General features: G+C 51.1%; 1 protein-coding gene across 1 annotated transcript in view; it reads left to right on the top strand.

Annotated features, from left to right (window-relative positions):
• SCP2 (sterol carrier protein 2) overlaps window positions 1-18,630 on the top strand; it is a 72,331-nt gene that overhangs the window by 17,327 nt on the left and 36,374 nt on the right. Inside the window, exons 6-11 of the mRNA XM_051999674.1 lie at window positions 5,460-5,586; window positions 7,916-7,979; window positions 10,711-10,797; window positions 11,633-11,783; window positions 12,742-12,889; window positions 16,107-16,214. Coding sequence (XP_051855634.1) covers window positions 5,460-5,586; window positions 7,916-7,979; window positions 10,711-10,797; window positions 11,633-11,783; window positions 12,742-12,889; window positions 16,107-16,214 — 685 coding nt within the window. The remainder of the gene's footprint in view (window positions 1-5,459; window positions 5,587-7,915; window positions 7,980-10,710; window positions 10,798-11,632; window positions 11,784-12,741; window positions 12,890-16,106; window positions 16,215-18,630) is intronic.

Genomic DNA, 18,630 nt, shown 5'->3' with positions numbered 1-18,630 from the left:
TGTTTCTTTGTGTCTCTCTCTGTGTCTCTGTCTCTCTGTGTCTCTGTCTCTCTGTCTCTCTGTTTCTCTCTCTCGCTGTCTCTGTATTTGTGTCTGTCTTTTCTTTGTCTCTGATTCTCTCTGTCTCTCTGTCTCTCTCTCTCTCTGTCTCTCTCTCTCTCTCTGTCTCTCTGTTTCTCTCGCTGTCTCTGTCTCTCTATCTGTGTCTGTCTTTTCTTTGTCTCTTTCTGATTCTCTCTGTCTCTCTTTCATAAAGTATACCAAGAACTCTGATAGGATACAAAGGCTGACAAAACAGGACGCCTCCAAAGGGGCTTCCCTTCTGCTGGAGAACGCACCCTGTCCGCCAAGAAGAAGACACAAAGTGTATACAATAATTCAGAATAATTTTGAGAAGGGGAGAGGCCCCATGTGGCCCTTGAGCTATCCCATAGAGAGCATGCAGGCTGTTCTAGGGAGACGCGGGGGGGGGGGGGTTGCAAGGAAAGTTTGACAGACATGTGGGGCATGTGATGGGAGGTGTGGCAGAAAAGGGGTACGGTAGCCAGAGTGGGAGGGACAAGTGTCCCCTTCAGCCTGTCTTCGTGCAGCAGGATCTCGGGACCCTCCCCCGACGCTCAGGATGTGTCCTGCCTGTGGCACCTTGTTTAACCGGGTACTCCAGATGGACTCTGAGGGCCTGAGGGTTTGGGCCGTGTCCCTTCCTGTTCTGGAAGATGCAGGGCCTCTCTGGTGTGTTCCAAGACTGCGTTCTTGGCCGTCACATCCTGATGCGTTTGCAGTCCCCCTTCCTCCTCCTCTCCCCCAGCCCCAGCTTGCCCACAATGTCAGCCTCTACATTTTTCACTCTAGATAAATACCAGAACCTTGTGAGTTAGGAAGGTTTGAGCTACAGAGTGCAGAGCCTGCGGCCCAAAAGAGCCCCCAAGAAGGACTTTCTCCTTGTCTGCTGGGGGGCACCTGTCAGATGGGCAGGGAGCACAAAGTCTGGGGACACCGCTGACATCTGACCACAGCGGTCAAAGTTTTGTGTGGCCCAAAGCCTGGAATGGCAGGCGGGGCCCGAGCCAGCCCTTGAGCTGTAGCTCACCGACCCCTGGGCTGAGCCTGATGGGATGCGAGATGGAAGGTCAGTGACCTCTCCCAGGGCTGGGGTGTGTGCTCAGGGTTGTCTGGTTACCCCTCCCCACCTGTGCTTGTGCACTTGGGTTTCTGGACTTTGACGTGTTAAGTTCTTTATGCTTACCCCAAATCTGAACTTTGTTCCTCTGGCTGCAGTTCCATAGCTTGTTTGGCAGCCATGGCATTTCTTCATTGCATCGGTTTTCACTCTCGCTGAAAATTATCTGATAATTTGATGAGCCAGTCACCGGGCCTTCCTCCAAGTTGTTGAGAAAGAGGAGGAAGAAAAGGGGGTCAAGGGCAGGCGTTGCACCAGAGTTCTCCTGTCAGGGCGGCTCCGATCCTCTAATGCCTTTCCCTCCAGTCCATTTGCTCAGGCCTTTAACATTCTCCCCTTTGTCCCTTGGCCCCCATCTCCATCTTGTCCGTTCTTCTGTCTTGGTTAGACAATTTACTGAAACGCAGGTAAAGCCCAGAGCATCCCCGACATACCCTGATTAAAAAGCCAACGAGCCTCCTTGGCTGTGAGCCCTCCCCCAGCCCCACAAAGCCACGTTACTGTTCGTCCTGAAGTTTCTCTTCCTGATGGTTCACAGTCCTTCCTTTAATGCACAGTGAGAATTTTCTGAGGAGCAGAAGCCCAGCTCATGGGTCTGTCATTTGGAAACTGGGGCAGCATTTGTCTTTCTTGGTCCAGTGACCCATTTCCCCTTTTCTGTGATGTTTCCAAGATCTTCCCCAGTGAGTCAGCCACTGCCTTCGCTGTTTGTCTGAGCCCTGCAGGCCCAAGGCCTGGGTCTGGCGCTCCTGGTCCTTTCCTACTTTCTGGAAGGGCAGCTTGGGGAGGGAGCTGCAGCCGTCAGACGTGCTTCTAACACACATAATCACTCTCCTTCCCTTTGAACACTTCCTTTTGGATAAGACGTCCCTCCCCATTCACCTTGCCCTTTGCCTCTGTTATCTCCCCTGAGCCCCAGCCCAGGCCCTGGTCCAGGGCTCTCTCATCCCATCTGATAGAGAGAAGCCCAAGTGACCTAGCCGTGGTCCACTGACGGCTCAGCCAGCACAGAGTCCCAGGAGGATTGATTTAAGATGAGCGGTTTGCCTTGTGTGCTCTGTCCACTGGGGCAGGCACGTTTAAGCCATGAAGGGGTTCCCTGGCTGGGTTGTCTCCTGAGAGTCATGCGGCCTCTCCACTGGTGATCTGCTACCTGTCAGTACTTGTTCTTTGTTTATGTCCTCCTCCTCCTCCTCCTCCTCCTCCTCTTCTTCTTCCTCCTCTTTCTCCTCCTCCTTTTCCTCCTCCTTCTCCTCCTCCTTCTCCTCCTTCTTCTCTTCCTCTTCCTCCTCCTCGTAAAGTGACTTACAGACATTATCTCCTTAGCAAAGACATTCTCTCACCGGATCTTCAGAGGACCTTGGAAGGCAGGTGTTCTTATCTCCATTTTAATAATGACACCTGTCTCCTAGGGCTGTTGTCTAAGGATCAAATGAGATAGAAGTTCTGTTATCATTTTTTTTGCGAGGTAATTGGGGTTAAGTAACTTGCCCAGAGTCATACAGCCAGTACGCATTAAGTGTCAGAGATTGGATTTGAATTCAGGTCCTCCTGGCTTCAGGGGAAATGCTCAAACCCCTGCCCCTGATCCAATGAGACAGAATGGAACATGCTTAGGAGAGCGCCCAGCACAGTCAATGCCCTGTAAATGTTAGTGGTTATCACTGTTATTTTACAGATTAAGGAACGGAGACAGGAAGCAGTGAAGTCGTGCCATTAGTAAGTGTCTGAGACTGGATTTGAACAGGGGTCCTCGTGACTCTAAGCCCAGCTGTATTGTGACAGCAGTGTCTCCTCCTTCGTTTCAAGGCCTCTCAGTTGGCTCTGCAGCTCTCTAGGCCAGTGGGTTTTGCTGGGCCCGTTCCCCTGCTCAGATGTCCTCCATACTCGGGAGTCCCATCATTCCTGTATCGCAAGTCTCTCCCATGTCAGTTCCTAGGCATCTTTCAGGACCCAGCTCATGGCTTCCTGCTGCGCGGTGACCCCTGCCTCTTCTCTGTTCCTCCACATTGTTGTTCACACCTGATTTTATTCTCTAGTCATTTCCCATTTATCCCTTCAGCTAATTCCTTTCTTGTGCCGCTGCTGACATGGCAGGAGCCAGTCTTGCTGCTCTGGGGGCCCTGGGAGAGAGAAACTGTGCACACAGAGAGATCCCACAATCTCAGAGATTGCTCAGACATCAATAACGTCTTCCTTTGTTCGAATGCATTTGTCTTAGCTCCCCAGTTATGTCCCGGGCTCTTGAGGATTTGGGGCTTCTTCTCGTTTGCAGGGGGAGTGATCAGCCTGTGGTTCTTAGCTTCTGCAAATGTGTAAGTGTGGCCCCGAGGCTGTAGTGCAAAGAAATCATTTTAAAAAATATTTTGTTTTTAAACCACTTATCTCCAGCACCCAGAGAAAAAGAATTAAAACCAGTTGACCAGCAGGCCTGTTTAGTAGCCTTCCTCCCATGTCTCTTGTTCCTTGACCAAGAAAAGTGTTTCATTAACCGTTCTTGAGGACCCAGAATGATCAGTGCATTTGCTTCAGCTGCCTTTTCGTGCTTTTCCCTTTAGTTCAGTTACTGTAAGTTGTATATATTGGCTTGCTGCTTCTGCTCTCTTCACTTGCCACCCATTTACAAAATTTCTCTCAAGGAAATAGCGTCTACCTTGTTGAACTTGTTATGCCGGAACCATTAATTTTGGAGTTGCTCAAGATCTGAAGGATTGGAGCAGTTGGGATAATGGTGTGTGCAGTGATCAGTATCAGCTTTCAGAGTCTCAGAAGGTCCCAGCAACCTTCTAAGCCCCGAGTCCCAGAAATCCTTGGCCTGGATTCCTTTAAGCTTTACCTTCTCCCCCTCTGCTTCTGCCTTTCTCTGGAGACCCTCTCCAGAGATGTCATTTCCTTTCCACCTCTCCCTGTCTTTCTCTTGGGCTCTGTCCCTTTTTCCTTCTGTCTCTTCCTTCTGATGTGTCTTTGCTGCCCAGATTTTTTCATTTGTTGGCCATGATATAGAGTTAATGTGTTGCGCACTCCTTTGTATTTCCCCCCCTCATTTTAAAAGCTGCTAATGTGAATGTTTGTGGTTGTGTCAGTGTAAGAAGTGTTTTTCTCCAGTGTGGAGATTGACATGGGTCATTATTAGTCTTTGATAGACAAGAGACCCATTGGCAGAGCACCCAAGATCCTTACCTGCACGTCCGTGCCTTTGGTGTGGCCAACTGGGGAGATTTCATAAACTCTCTGAACGCTTCCTAATCAGTGGTGTCATCTTTTTGTTAACCTTTTCCTTTTATTCAACTAGAATCTCTTCTGCTAGTTTCCTTCCCCCACTTCCCCCATGGAGAACAATTGATTATGATAAACATTTCCCATAAAGTTCCTTGTCATATCTGACGGGAGAGAACACGTCTACCTGATCTGCTCATACTTGGGGGCATCTCACATTCATCACCTCAGCTTTTCCCTCTGGTCTGACCTTGCTTCCTAACTCTCCTTTTTTTCTCTCTCGAGACGCCATCCTTCAGGCCCCAAGTTTGCAGCCTCGAGTCTTCTCTCTCTCACTCCCTTTTCCAATCTGCTTCCCAGTCTTTTTTTCTTTTTTTAAAAAAAAAAATGTTCTTTTCTGAATTTAAATATAAAAAGAGCATTTCCACAAACAGCAGAACAAAAAAGAGGCTATAATGAAACTCTTACTCATCTTGTACTTGCTGATTTTTTTAAGTATGTAATTTGTCCTAGATGTGTTTTTCAAAATTGTTCACTCCCCCCTCCTGAATCTTCTATACTTTCTCTGGGGCTTGGGGTTTGTATCCTTCCTTTACTTTTAGCCACTCTCCCAGCAGCATTGACTTTCCAGAGTGCATCTGGGGACTGAACTTGATTCTTCTCCCCGGGATACTGGGAAGCGCTCCCTGGTTCTCATTCATTTCCCTCTCCCTGTAATGTCTGGCCTAGCTTTCTGAAGGGTCTGAGGATCAGTCAAAGGATCATGCGGCTCATTAAAGATAAATTCTGGACTCTGGATTCGAGCCTGAAGTCTCCCCTGCCAAGTGCACTGCGGCAGAGAGACTCTGACCCTCTCCCTCAGCCCTCCAGTCCTCCCCTATGGTTACCTCATCACACCACATTCAGCAGGCGCCAATCAGTGCTCTGTTGTCTAAGTGCACCTTGTCAGAGTTCCAGCCCTCTGCATCTCCCCACAGGTGTCCTTGACAGTAATGTGTTCGCCTTCTATCCTCCATCAGAAAGGAATCATTTGGTCACTTCTTGAATTTCTGTTTCCCCTCAGTTCTCGGACCGGACCAATCCAATGGACAAGCACGTGGAGGTGATGGTGGACAAGTACGGCCTGTCCTCAGCTCCGATTGCAGCTCAGCTCTTCGGATGTGCCGGCAAAGAACACATGGAGAAATACGGTACCTGCGGGAATGCGGATTCAGTGGGATGGGGGGGAAGCCGGCCATCAGGTCTGTGCTGCGGAGAGCACAGAGGGCCCGGAGCTGGGTCCTTGCTCTCAGAAAGCTCGAGCGTTGTTGGCCACATGCCCCAGCCCTGCTCTGGTGGGCAGGAAGATGCTCCTCAGGGCCCTCGCTTAGTCCTCGGCGACCCGGACGGCCTCCTCCGGCCTGCATGGTCCTCATTGCCCTGCCTTCCTCCTTTGTCCTCCTGGTCTGTGCTGCAGCACATATGGGTGGGGGCTGGCATCCTGCAAGGCAGGCCCTGGCACGTCCCCCAGGCCTGGACGTTTCAGTCTGGGCCCACTGAAGAACAGCCTAAGTCAGCCTGCAGAGCTGTGCTGTGGGCACCTGTGGGATGATACATGTCAGAGCTGTCACAGCTGCCGAGGGGCCGAGGGGCCGAGGGGCTGAGGGGCCGAGGGGCCGAGGGAATCCTGACATCATCTCTGAAATACCGCTGCCTGCATAGGAAGTGCCATTTCAAGGGTGGCCTTGCCTCTGCCGCATCCTCATCTCTCTGATGGCTTGAAGATGGCAGTGCCTGGCTCGAGCAAATCGGCTGAGAGAGGGCCCTCAGAGGGCGTGAGCTCTAGCCCTGCCCCGCTTGTGGAGGGCATTGCCACTTGGCAGAGTCTCTCTGCTCACCTGGGAGGGGCGCTTAGCTTCGGGAGATCCTTGGCCCAGAGGCCTTTCTCAGGGCAATCTATTTCCTTGTTTCGCTGGAAATACTCAGAAAGTCACTTTTTGTTTAGCATTCACAACAATTACGTGATCTAGGTGCTGAAAAATCAATTTTCTTTGGATTTTCAAAGTTGCTTGGTTAATCCCATCTAGCTTCTTTTCTAGTTTGTTTTAATGAAGTTAAAAGAAAGAAAAACTGGACCCTTTGTGGCTCTTCTTACAGTAACTGAAAGCTTAGCTTGTTGCAAGTTTTATGCCCACCGTACAGGTGAGGAAGCTGAGACTCAGAACGTTGCCGTGGCTTGCTCATTTTCACATGGTTCCTAGATGTAGGAGCCAGGCAGGCTTTGGGACCGTTTCGCCTGCCGCTTCTCAGGATGAGGCTGGAAGCCGTGTGGGAAGCAGAACGTGGCGGATCTCCATTGTTGGCACTGCAGACGTTAACGTGCACATGCCGCGTTTGGCAGGCTTTGTCTTAGTTCGGATTTTGTGATGTTTAAGACAAATGCTGGGAGAATGCTAAGATTGGTGCAAATTTCAGTTGGCACATTATTCCTCATCCCCGTGACCTTTCCCCGAGCCAGAGACTTGCTCAGAACTTGTGGTGGGATTTGAGAATTGCGCAGAGCTCTTGCTACGTCCCACAGGTGTATACAGGAGATTATTCGTGGTTTTGTGAGTATTTTGAAGATTGGAAGATTGATACAGTTGGAAGCTGGGATGCTTCATCCCTGATCACTCACCCTCTCAGGGGAGTGGGGGTGCTCTTGTCTTTCAGAGACAGATCTTCTCATTCCGATTTTGGGAAGGGTTTTCCTTCCATTTAGCTGATGAAATCTATATCCTAAGAATTCCCACCAAAAGGGGAAATTCTGGGTTCTGGCCCAGTCCGGCACGTCCTGTGGTGTCAGGAATCATGCTCCTGCCGCGGCTCCCCTTTGCTGGGCTAGCTGTGATTTTAGGTCATTTTGGTCCAGGCAGATCCCTTGGGAGGTCGAATCTGAGGCTATCACTGAATGAGCCTCGCAGCGTTTTTTCAGTTGCTCCCAGCCCACATCAGGTCACCAGCCTCCTCTAAGTGCCTTGGGTGGAGGCAGAGCAAGCTGTTCCATAGGCTGGAAGACTGATTGTACCTTAAAGAGGTCCAGATGGGTGCTGAACTTGTTCCAGCATCTCTGGAGGGCTTCTGGCAGCCTTTCCTTCCAGCAGACTCCCGGGCATTTTCCCTGGCTTATTAACGAGCCCAGGGAACCAGAGCTGAAACCAGCTCTTGTGTCAGGTAGAATAGGCCGGGGGAGGTTTCTGCTTAGTTTGACTGAGTTTGATAACCAGATGCCCATTTAATGGCAAATAGATTTTAATGGGATGGGCTTGTTTGATACACTTTCCATGTAGAGTGATTAAATTAGGAGGTACCATTATCTTTTATTAATATTATATTACCTTTTTATTAATTATTAGTTAAATATTAATATCAATATAACATAAATGTATAATATATCAATATAAATTTAATATTAATTAATAACACAATGTTACCTTTTATGAATATTCTATAAACAAAGTGATATCTATATACTTTAACAGATGTTTACCTTGTCCACAGGTACAAAAATTGAACATTTTGCAAAAATTGCTTGGAAGAATCACAACCATTCAGTCAATAATCCGTAAGTATCCAGAGACATGGCAGAATGAAAATCCAGGGTTTCCTGCAGTGTTATGCAAAACTTCACTGCTCATAATGAAGCAGAGGCTGAGCGTCCAACTCATGGTCTCTGGACTTCAAACACAGAGTCCTTTTCCAACCCTTCTTCCCTGCCTCCCCGGTCTTTTCTGTGAAAGTGAGATCAGCCACCAGGAAGAAGCTGTGTAAGAGATGCCGGGATAAGAGGAAGGAGACCTGGGTTCAAGTTAAGTCAAATAGCACTTTTTTTCAGAATCTCAAAATTTTATTTTTAAAAATAATAATAGCCTTTTATTTTTCAAAATACACGCAAAGATAATTTTCAACATTCCCCCTTGCAAAACCCTGTGTTCCAGATTTTTCTCCCTCCCTCTTCTCGCCCCCTCCCTTAGACAGCAAGCAATCCAACATAGGCTAAACATGTGCAATTCTTCTAGACATATTTCCACATTTATCACGCTGCACAAGAAAAGTCAGATCAAAAGGAGAAAAAATGAGAAACAAAAAATAAGCAAACAACAAAAAAGGTGAAAATACTAAGTTGTGATCCACACTCAGTAGCCATAGTCCTCTCCTTGGGTGCAAACAGCTCTCTCCCTCACAAGCCTAGTGGAACTGGCCTGGATCATCTCATTGATGAAAAGAGCCACGCCCATCACAGTTGATCATCACTTAATCTTGCTGTTGCCGTGTACAGTGATCTCTGGTTCTGCTCGTTTCCCTCAGCATCAGTTCCTGTCAGTCTCTCAGGCTTCTCTGAAATCCTCCTGCTGTCATTTCTTATACAACAATAATATTCCTTCGCACTCATACCCTGTAACTATTCAGCCGTGCCCAGCTGGTGGGCAGCCCCTCTCAGCTCTGACTTTGTGCCAGACCCTGTGCCTAGCTCTGAGAGTACAAAGGAAACAGAAGCAGCCCCTGACCTCCTCTGAAGGGGGAGACAACATCAGAATGAGTGGGACCAGCCAGATCCTCACGGGGTTAGTTGGAGAGAGCAGAGGAAGGCCCTCGAAGCCCATTGGGTGGGGAGGCCTCTGGGCCCTGACTCAGCCCTGGGCCGGGTGAGCCAGGAAGTGGGGGTCAGTGGGTTCTCTAGGGGCCCGTGGCTTGGTCAGGAAGAGGTGATAAATGTCTTAGATGCCGAGACAACAGCACAAGACAGATTTTAACTCACTGCAGTCACAGTGTGGAGGCATGAAAATGCCTCACGGAGGAGCCGCCATGCTTGGTCTGTGTCACCTAAGAGACAGAACAGGCTCCCTGGTAAAGCTTTGTCCAGGCTCCAGCATATTGCCGATTCTCCTTCGGGATACCCAGGGCCTGGGCCGTCCTCACTCCAGGCCCCGGACCCTCTGGCCGCCTTTCAGCCTCAGGTGCCACCTCCTGGAGGAGGCCCGTCCCCATGCCCGATGCCCCTGCTTGCCAGCGCCCTCCCCCAGGCATTTCTCTGTGCATGTGCTGCTTCCCCCAGTGGAGTCTAAGGAGGGCAAGTGGCTCTGACTGCCCAGCTCCCCATGGCTTCCGACACAAAGAGTAATTAATGGGATTGAAATATTGGATGAAAGAGTGGGTTAGAGTGGGGAGAGGCCTGAGGTGGGAAACCCCGGAGGAGGGCCTGGTGGAGGAGGGCCTGGCGGAGGGAGGAGAGGAGCATGGTTCTCTTCTGGGTGGAGACGGGAAGTGGGCCCTTCATGCTGGCCATTTGGCCCCTGCTGAGCCTGCTTGGCTCATGGGGCACTGAGCCGACCTCCCTGGGAATTGTGAAGGAGGCGGAAAGGCAGCAGAATCCACAGTCATGCTTCTGCGCATGTGCCCATTCCCTTTTTGTTGCTTGAATGGTTACCCATCCTTTAAGGACCAACTCCAAGACCACCTCCTCCAGGAAGCCCTCCTTCACTTCCTTTCAGCAGCTCCCTTCCTCTGGGATCCCAGAGCTTTGTTTTCACTTCCTTTAGGCACTTTTGCTTGTGTCGTGCCTTTCAGTTTACCTTAATTGTTCCTGTACCAGAAACTTATGTGGGCACACTGGTCTGCAAACAGAAGGCACTTAGTTGAATCTACAACAAATCTTTATTAAGTGCTTGTTATGTACAAAATACTGGGGATGCAAATAAAGGTGAAAAGAATCCCTGCCCCTCAAAGAGCTTGCATTCTAATTGAGAAAGGACCCCCCCCCTGGAAAAGGGAGTTGGAAAAATCAGGGAGGAGGAGGTCCTGGGGTGGGGGTGGCCAGTGCAGAGCCCTGAAGGCTGCTTGGCTCTTGGCCTTCCTTAATCGGTACTCGCAGGAGGAGGAAGGTGTCTCTGAGGCAGGCAGGCTCCCAGGGCCCAAAGCAGCTGAGGCCTGTGCCACGTCTGTGGGGGTCAGAAGCAGAGGGAGGAGGGGAGAGGAGGAGGAGGAGGGGGAAGTTTCCTTTGTCTTCATCAGCTGTGACTCCTCCACTCAGCACAGAATCTGGCGCAGAGGGAGCGGATTCATCAGAATGCCTTTGGTGCATGTTACCATGTTACTTTTTGAAAGGAAAATAAAGCAAGAGCGAAGATTTGGTTTTTATCGAAATTTCCCTTGCTTTGAAGGGTATCTTTGGATAGAAATCCTTTGTGTCCAGGAAGATGCTCTGCTGATCACTGCGGCCCTTCCCGTGCTCCCGGAGCTCCCTCCCTTCCCCAGCCTGGTAGCCCCCATCTCACAAATGACCATTTTGTCCCCAGGTATTCCCAGTTCCAGCAAAAGTACAACTTGGAGGAAGTGCTGAATTCTCGGAAAGTCTTTGATTACTTGACCGTCTTGCAGTGTTGGTAAGAACGCTCCACCTGACATGGCGCAGAATCTGCCGCAGTTGCTCCTGCACAAACCAGGCATTTGACGCAGGGCTCCCCAAGTCCCCTTTGCTCTGTTCTCTGCCGAGCTCTCTCTTTAAAGCTGTATTAGCGCCTCCTGTTTCTCCATCCTTGCCCCCCATTCCTCCCAAGCAGGCCCTCTGCCCGAGGAAGGAGGCCCACCTCAGCCTCGGCCGCACTTAGAGCTCACTGCTCTGCGGGCCATTTTGTCCTGGGCCTGCCAACTTCAAGCTCCCCTTGAGAGGAAGCTGCGGGGTGAGCGTCCAGCCTCTCACCTTTGGTCCCGGTGAATCTGCCCCGGCTGCAGCCGCTGGGAGGTTCTGGGCTGGCCTTGCGAGGTCCCTGGGGGGCCAGAGGGACCAAGTCAGGCCCTTCGTGGCTGAGGGGGGGATGCTGCAAACCCTTGACCATGAGGCTGTTGGAGACTCCGCAGGCATCTTTCTGTGAGATGCTCCTCCCCTCTCACAAAGGGGCCTGTAAGGGGGAGGCGCCTTCTTCCCAGTCACCCTGTGTCATGGGCAATAGGGACAGGATGGAGACCCACAGGGGAGGCGAACGGGACGGGATGGAGAAGTGGGACCCCCAGGGGAGGTCCGAACCTCCAGGGGGCCTCGTAGAGGGCCCGATCTCTAACCTTTTACCAGAAATGTGAGCAGTGGGACAGCTAATTCAGCATGTGCTCTCGGTGACTTTCCCTGGGGACCCCCAGTTCAGAGGAGGCTAGAAGAAGAAGGGGTCCAGGAGTGACTGGACCGGAGCGGGGATGGGCATCATTCGTCACTTGTGCTTTCAGCCCCACTTCTGACGGGGCGGCCGCGGCGATTCTGGCCAGTGAGTCATTTGTGATCCAGCACAACCTGCAGTCCCAAGCCGTGGAGATCGTGGCCCAGGAGATGGTGACGGACCGCTCGAGCACCTTCCGAGAGGACAGCATGATCAAGGTGGTACGTCCCGTGGCCCGAGACCCTCCCCCAGGGAGGGGCCCCTCACACCTCCGTGGCCGGGGACTCCATTCTGTTGTGCCACTGGGCCTGCCTGCTCCCTCCGGGTCCTTCACGTGGTCACCTTCTGCTCCCTCCCAGACTTCTCCTTAGAGAAATACTCCGGGCTTCCTTCAGCTTCTCTCAAAAGAGCTGTTTGTGCCCATTCTCTGCACTGTAGGCATTCTGCTTTCTCTTACTGATCTGGCTGTTAAATGAGTACGTGCCTCAGGGAGACCTGGGCCCAGGGCAGAGGGACTGAAGGAAGACCCCCCTCCCCCAGGTTCCAGGCAGTGCTGGGGGCTGCCCAACCAAGGGCATCATCTTAGTACCGGAGGCTCCCTACGGCAGCAAAATCACAGATTTGTCAGAAAAAATCCCCCAAGAACCCCCAGAGTTATCGGCTCACTAGGCAGCCCCAGGGCTGCTGGGCAGTTCATAGGAAACCGCCCCGTGTGCCAACGCGATTCTTCTCTGGGCCAGACGCTACAGGTGCTGCTTGGGAGGGATGTTTTCAGCCTGGGCAGTTTGTCCTTAGCATCCCTGCCCACGATCACACTGATGTCTCTGATAACCAAATGCTGCCCCAGAGGCGTCAGACTGGCCCCCTGGGCCCTGGCACTCCGGCTGCCTCGGTCTCTTGTGGTCGGCCAGTGTGGGCAGCAGAGGCCCAAGGCAGACCACGAGGCCCGGGAAGTTGTTCCCCAGGGGGGCCCACAAAGGCCATGCCATCGAAGGCAGTCGTGTGGGCTGTCCGAGGGGGGGTGGGGCGCCGCCTCCTGCAGGAAGCCCCTCGGTCTCTACCAAGATGACCCTGCCCCTCCTCCGGCAGCTCCACCCTCTGCTGGCAGGGGCCCGTCCGGGGCGGCCGAGCCCGGGGACCTCACCTGGGCGCCACTGCTCTGTCTCCTTCTGGCTTCAGGTGGGCTTTGACCTGAGTAAAGAGGCAGCCAGACGGTGCTACGAGAAGTCCGGCCTGAAGCCCAAGGACGTCAACGTGATCGAGCTGCACGACTGCTTCTCGGCCAACGAGCTCATCACCTACGAGGCCCTGGGCCTGTGTGCGGAAGGTACGGCTGCCGGCGGCTGGGCACCCCCTCTCTTCTCCTCCCGCCCCCCTGCTCATGCCGGCTTGTGAGTGCGTGTGTGTGAGTGTGTATAATGTGTGTGATGTGTGTGAGTGTGAATGTGTATAATGTGTGTGATGTGTGTGAGTGTGTGCGTGTGTGTGTGAGTGTGTGAGTGTGTGTGTATGTGTGTGATGTGTGTGTGTGTGTGAGTGTGTATAATGTGTGTGATGTGTGTGAGTGTGTGTGTGAGTGCGAATGTGTATAATGTGTGTGATGTGTGTGAGTGTGTGTGTGCGCGTGTGTGTGTGTATGATGTGTGTGAGTGTGAGTGTGTATAATGTGTGTGGTGTGTGTGAGTGTGTGTATGATGTGTGTGAGTGTGAGTGTGTGCGTGTGTGTGTGAGTGTGTATGATGTGTGTGAGTGTGTGTGTGCGCGTGTGTGTGTGTGTGATGTGTGTGTGAGTGTGAGTGTGTATGTGTATGAGTGTGAGTGTGTATAATGTGTGTGATGTGTGTGAGTGTGTGTGTGAGTGCGAATGTGTATAATGTGTGTGAGTGTGTGTGTGCGCGTGTGTGTGTGTATGATGTGTGTGAGTGTGAGTGTGTATAATGTGTGTGAATGTGTATAATGTGTGTGATGTGTGTGAGTGTGTGTGTGTGAGTGTGTATAATGTGTGTGATGTGTGTGTGTGAGTGTGTATAATGTGTATGATGTGTGTGAGCGTGTGAGTGCGAATGTGTATAATGTGTGTGATGTGTGTGAGTGTGTGTGTGCGCGTGTGTGTGTATGATGTGTGTGAGTGTGAGTGTGTATAATGTGTGTGGTGTGTGTGAGTGTGTGTATGATGTGTGTGAGTGTGTGTGAGTGCGTGTGTGTGAGTGTGTATGATGTGTGTGAGTGTGTGTGCGCGCACGCGTGTGTATGTATGATGTGTGTGAGTGTGAGTGTGTATAATGTGTATGAGCGTGAGTGTGTATAATGTGTGTGATGTGTGTGAGTGTGGGAGTGTGTGTGTGTGAGTGTGTATAATGTGTGTGATGTGTGTGTGAGTGTGTATAATGTGTATGATGTGTGTGAGTGTGTGCGTGTGTGTGTGTATAATGTGTGTGATGTGTGTGAGTGTGGGAGTGTGTGTGGGAGTGTGTATAATGTGTGTGATGTGTGTGTGTGCCAGTGTATATAATGTGTGTGATGTGTGTGAGTGTGTGTGTGCGCGTGTGTGTATGATGTGTGTGAGTGTGAGTGTGTATAATGTGTGTGATGTGTGTGAGTGTGTGAGTGTGTATAATGTGTATGATGTGTGAGTGTGTGCGTGTGTGTGTATAATGTGTGTGATGTGTGTGTGCGCGTGTGTGTGTATGATGTGTGTGAGTGTGAGTGTGTATAATGTGTGTGATGTGTGTGAGTGTGGGAGTGTGAGTGTGAGTGTGTATAATGTGTGTGATGTGTGTGTGTGCGAGTGTATATAATGTGTGTGATGTGTGTGAGTGTGTGTGTGCGCATGTGTGTGTATGATGTGTGTGAGTGTGAGTGTGTATAATGTGTGTGATGTGTGTGTGTGAGTGTGAGTGTGTATGATGTGTGTGAGTGAGTGTGTATAATGTGTGTGAATGTGTATAATGTGTGTGATGTGTGTGAGTGTGTGAGTGTGAGTGTGTATAATGTGTGTGATGTGTGTGAGTGTGTGTGTGTGAGTGTGAGTGTGTATAATGTGTGTGAGTGTGTGTGTGTGAGTGTGAGTGTGTATGATGTGTGTGAGTGTGAGTGTGTATAATGTGTGTGAATGTGTATAATGTGTGTGATGTGTGTGAGTGTGAGTGTGTATAATGTGTGTGATGTGTGTGAGTGCGTGTGTGTGAGTGTGAGTGTGTATGATGTGTGTGGTGTGTGTGATGTGTGTGATGCTCCGAGCTTTGCAGAGCACCTGACAAAGGCGATCACAGCAGCCTGGGAGGCCAGTGGAGTTATTCACCATTTACAGATGAGGAAACCGAGGCAGGCAGTGATGAAGTGACTTGCTCAGCCTGGAGAAGTGGGAGAGTCCCCTGCCCTCCCCTCTCCCTTCGTCCCCCGCTGGGTTCTGACCTCGGCCCTGGGGGCTCAGCTATTCCCACACCTTCCGTCACAGGAGGACAGAGAACCCTTAGAATGACCCCCCCTCCAACCCCGGCCCTTTGCCCCTGAAGGTCCTTGGGGGGAGCAGTGGATCCTAGGCCTGGAGAAGCCTGGGGCTCCTGTGCCAGGAAGGCTGGTCCTTCCCGGTTTCTGCTGAGGAGGAGGGAGGGTGGGAGGAGCCTGCTTGTGGCTGGAGCCAAGGAGGTCTTTGGGCTCTGGGCCCTCGGGTGGACCCGGCTGTCGGGTCCCTGACCTTCCCGGACCCGGGGCCGAATGACACTATGGGGGTGCATTTGTCCCCTCCGGTGTCAGCGTGGAGGACACACGCGTGATGTGGGGAAGAGCACATCCCATGCCTGGGGATGATCGGTGGGGGACGGGCGGTGACGCTCCGCCAATTAAGGTTGGGTAAGAGCTGGAGGACGAATAACCGAGCTCAGATTCTGTCAAATCACCACCTCTGCATCTTGGCCATTTTCCTGTGACTGGAGGCCCCGAGGTGAATCTTTCCTTGCCCCCAACCTCCTAGAGACCCTTGTTCCCAGGGCTCTGTCAGAAGTTACAGGTCCTGGGAGGGAGGGGCGCCCTCCTGGTGCGTGGAACCCTTCCTCAGCCACCGGCTTCTCCTCTGGCTCAGTATCCACATCTTAGAAGCTCTCGGCGCGAGTGTTTTTTTCACCTTCCAAGTAATTTTTTTTTTTTTTCATTTCCTGCGTGTCTTCCCCCATTTCCCTCCCCCTGTTCTCTCCTAGGGAACAATCCCTTATCACAAATAATTAAAAAATTAAAGAGGAAGAGGAAAAACAGTCTGTGAAACTTTAAAACCATTTGCCACAGGCCGGCCCTTCTGCAGAGAGCAAGCCTCCTTCCTCTGCCTGGGTTCCAAGCTTGTTCTTGACCATGTCACAGCATCTGATCAGGATTGTCTTTCCATTTACATCATTGCGACAGTTCACATGACCCTTCCTGTCGCCCTCTGTCAGGACTGTTTTAAGTTGTGTTGATAGAAAATACTTACTTAAATTTCCAGACATCACAGCAAACTGAAGAAGCATCTCTGGTGTCAGCTTCAACTTCATTTTTGCCCTTTATTTTTTTAGGAAAGGCAGGAGAGCTGATTGATAGAGGAGACAACACCTACGGAGGGAAGTGGGTGATAAACCCCAGCGGGGGACTGATTTCCAAGGGCCACCCCCTTGGGGCCACAGGTAACCCCGCCCAGCTCCTGTCCTTCGCAGTCTCGGGCTGTGCACTAAGCTGGGTGCTTCTGGGGAGGGTTTGAAGGGGATGGGCGTTCTCGTCTGAAAATTGTTCCCATCCTCTGACCATCTAGCAGTTGGGCGACTTCTTGGAGTATTTTAGACATGAGGCCTTTATCAGAATTCTGGGCGTAAAGTTCTTTGCCAGTTTTCTCTCTGCTAAGTGTATTCTCTAGGCTCAGACGGTGCCTCTAGAGCGAGGGCTTCCTCCTTTTCTTTCTGTTGAGGATCCCCTGGGCAGTCATTCCAGGGGAACCAGGAGCCCCTTCTCCAAATGGTGTCTGTGAGTGCCTCAGATAAAATCCTCAGGCAAACCTACAAAAGAAACGACTTAGGTTGACTACCATTGTCCACATCCCAAAGGCTCAGGTTCCTGGGCCCCTGAGATTTCTCTCCTTAGGCCAGAGAAGACCCCGCTCACGAGTGGGTGATCTCCTGCCCGGGGTCTGCCTCCTCCCCTTTGCTGAAGAGGCTGCCCCGGTCCCGGATGGCCTCTCCCTTGCCGCCTTGCCTCCTCTGCAGTGTTGGGCCTTCTCTCGGTTTCCAGGGCACTGCACCCTCACGGGCCTCCTCCTACCCCTCTGGCCTCTCCTTCCCTGAGCGCTGGGCTCTTCCTGCCTCCGCCGCCTGCTTCTGGCCTCCCTCCTTTTCTTTGCCCCTTCGGGGTCTCTCTGCAGTGGGCTCTGGGCTCTCTGGCCAGGCTCAGCCTGCCCGGAGCTTCACCCTCTCTGCTGAGTGGCCCCAGACCTCTGCTTGTCCCTCAGACTCTGGGCAGTGGAGACAACTGGTGTCACTTGCCCCCCATCATCCCCTGGGAACTCATCCACTGCCCCACACCTGGACTCTTGTGCTCCCCTTTCCTTTGTACTGTGCTTGGTGACTGTGCCGGCAGGGGTGACACAAAGAAGGGAGAAGGAGGGTGCCTTTTGCCCTCAGTGAGAGGCTCCAGGGCAGACCAGCTCACTTCTCCTGCGCTGGGTACCTAGGAGAGGGTGCAGGTGAGACCGAGGAAGGGGGTGATCACTTGGTGCTGCGGGCAGGGACGTTTCCTCCGGGAGGTAGCCTGTCAGGTGGCCCCGAGATTAGGCCCCTGGGCCCTCACTGAATTCCCATTCCTGGCTGTTTTCATCAAGAGGTAAGAAAGAGAATTCCCACCATTCCTTGGTGTGGCCATTCCAGTGCTTGAGGCTTTGGGCAATATCAGACCCACCAAAACCGAGTCAGGTCACCTGACAGGGCTGACACTTAGTGAGAATAAATGTTTACTTGCCATAGATTGACATTGGGCCACTTTTCAAGATGAGCTGCCGTGGCTGGAGTGCCATCCAAAACAGAATTTAGACTCCTGGAAAATGTTCCAGGCCGATGATCTCTGAGTTGTTCCATTGGCTGCTTGAAAAGCAAATGACAGCAGGTTCTGAGGGCTTCCAAGCATGCTGCAGGAAGACAGGGTAATGTAGGGGGTGGGGAGCATCTGGACCTGAATAGGCTCAGTGTAGGCATGAGATCATACCAGCTCGGTAGGAGCTAAATATTTCCATAGAATTATTTTTGAAATGCAGCGCATGGATCCATGAGATGTTCCTAGCTGCTTTAATACTGTCCAATTAGGGCACATGAGTTTAAATTCTTAAATTATTTATTTTCTGCTTAATTGCCAGTTTAAGACATTAAAAAAATGTTTGTGGAATTAAACTTGCCAGTTTTACTTCTTCAGCTAAGAAAGAGTTGATAAAACATTTATTAAATACTTCCTATTTGCCATAAAAAGGACAGAAACAGTCTTTGCTCCAGGATCTCACAATAGAATGCAGACCATCTGTACGTATTTTGATAAATAGATGCAAGGCCACCTGAGGAGAAAGGGACCAAGAATCAGGGAGAGGGACTAGGAAAACACAAAGTTACTTTTCTTTTAATGAGAATTTTCTTCAGTTTTGACCCAGGAAACAACTCACAGGAAAATCTGTGTAATCTGTGTAAATATTTAAATGTCCAACACAAATTCTGCCCACAGTTCTTTGCAGATATTAACAGAGTGGTTTTGGAAGTGCACTGACATTGGAGTCTTTTCAAGGCTGCTTAAAACCTTATTGTTTTTCAGTCTTTCAAGCCGTAAAGTGTTGCGATCTCTGAATGTGGACTGGGATGGCGTTTTTTGCCTCAGCTAGCTTAGTCTGTGGCTTGTACACTTTTGTTAACACCATTAAACTCTTGGTCTATTTTCTTGGACCATAATTTTGAATTATCTGAGGCCAGGATCACTTTTAACCATTTATGGTGCTGTTATGTTCAATTCACCAAAGGTTTATTAAGCACAAAGCGAGGGGCAACGTGGATATAATGGACATGGGGCTGGGGTGGG

The sequence above is a fragment of the Antechinus flavipes genome, chromosome 4 (assembly GCF_016432865.1).
Source record: "Antechinus flavipes isolate AdamAnt ecotype Samford, QLD, Australia chromosome 4, AdamAnt_v2, whole genome shotgun sequence".
NCBI classification, from domain to species: domain Eukaryota; kingdom Metazoa; phylum Chordata; class Mammalia; order Dasyuromorphia; family Dasyuridae; genus Antechinus; species Antechinus flavipes.
The sequence above is the reverse complement of the archived record's forward strand: the minus strand, read 5'-3'. Positions and strand labels throughout refer to the sequence as shown.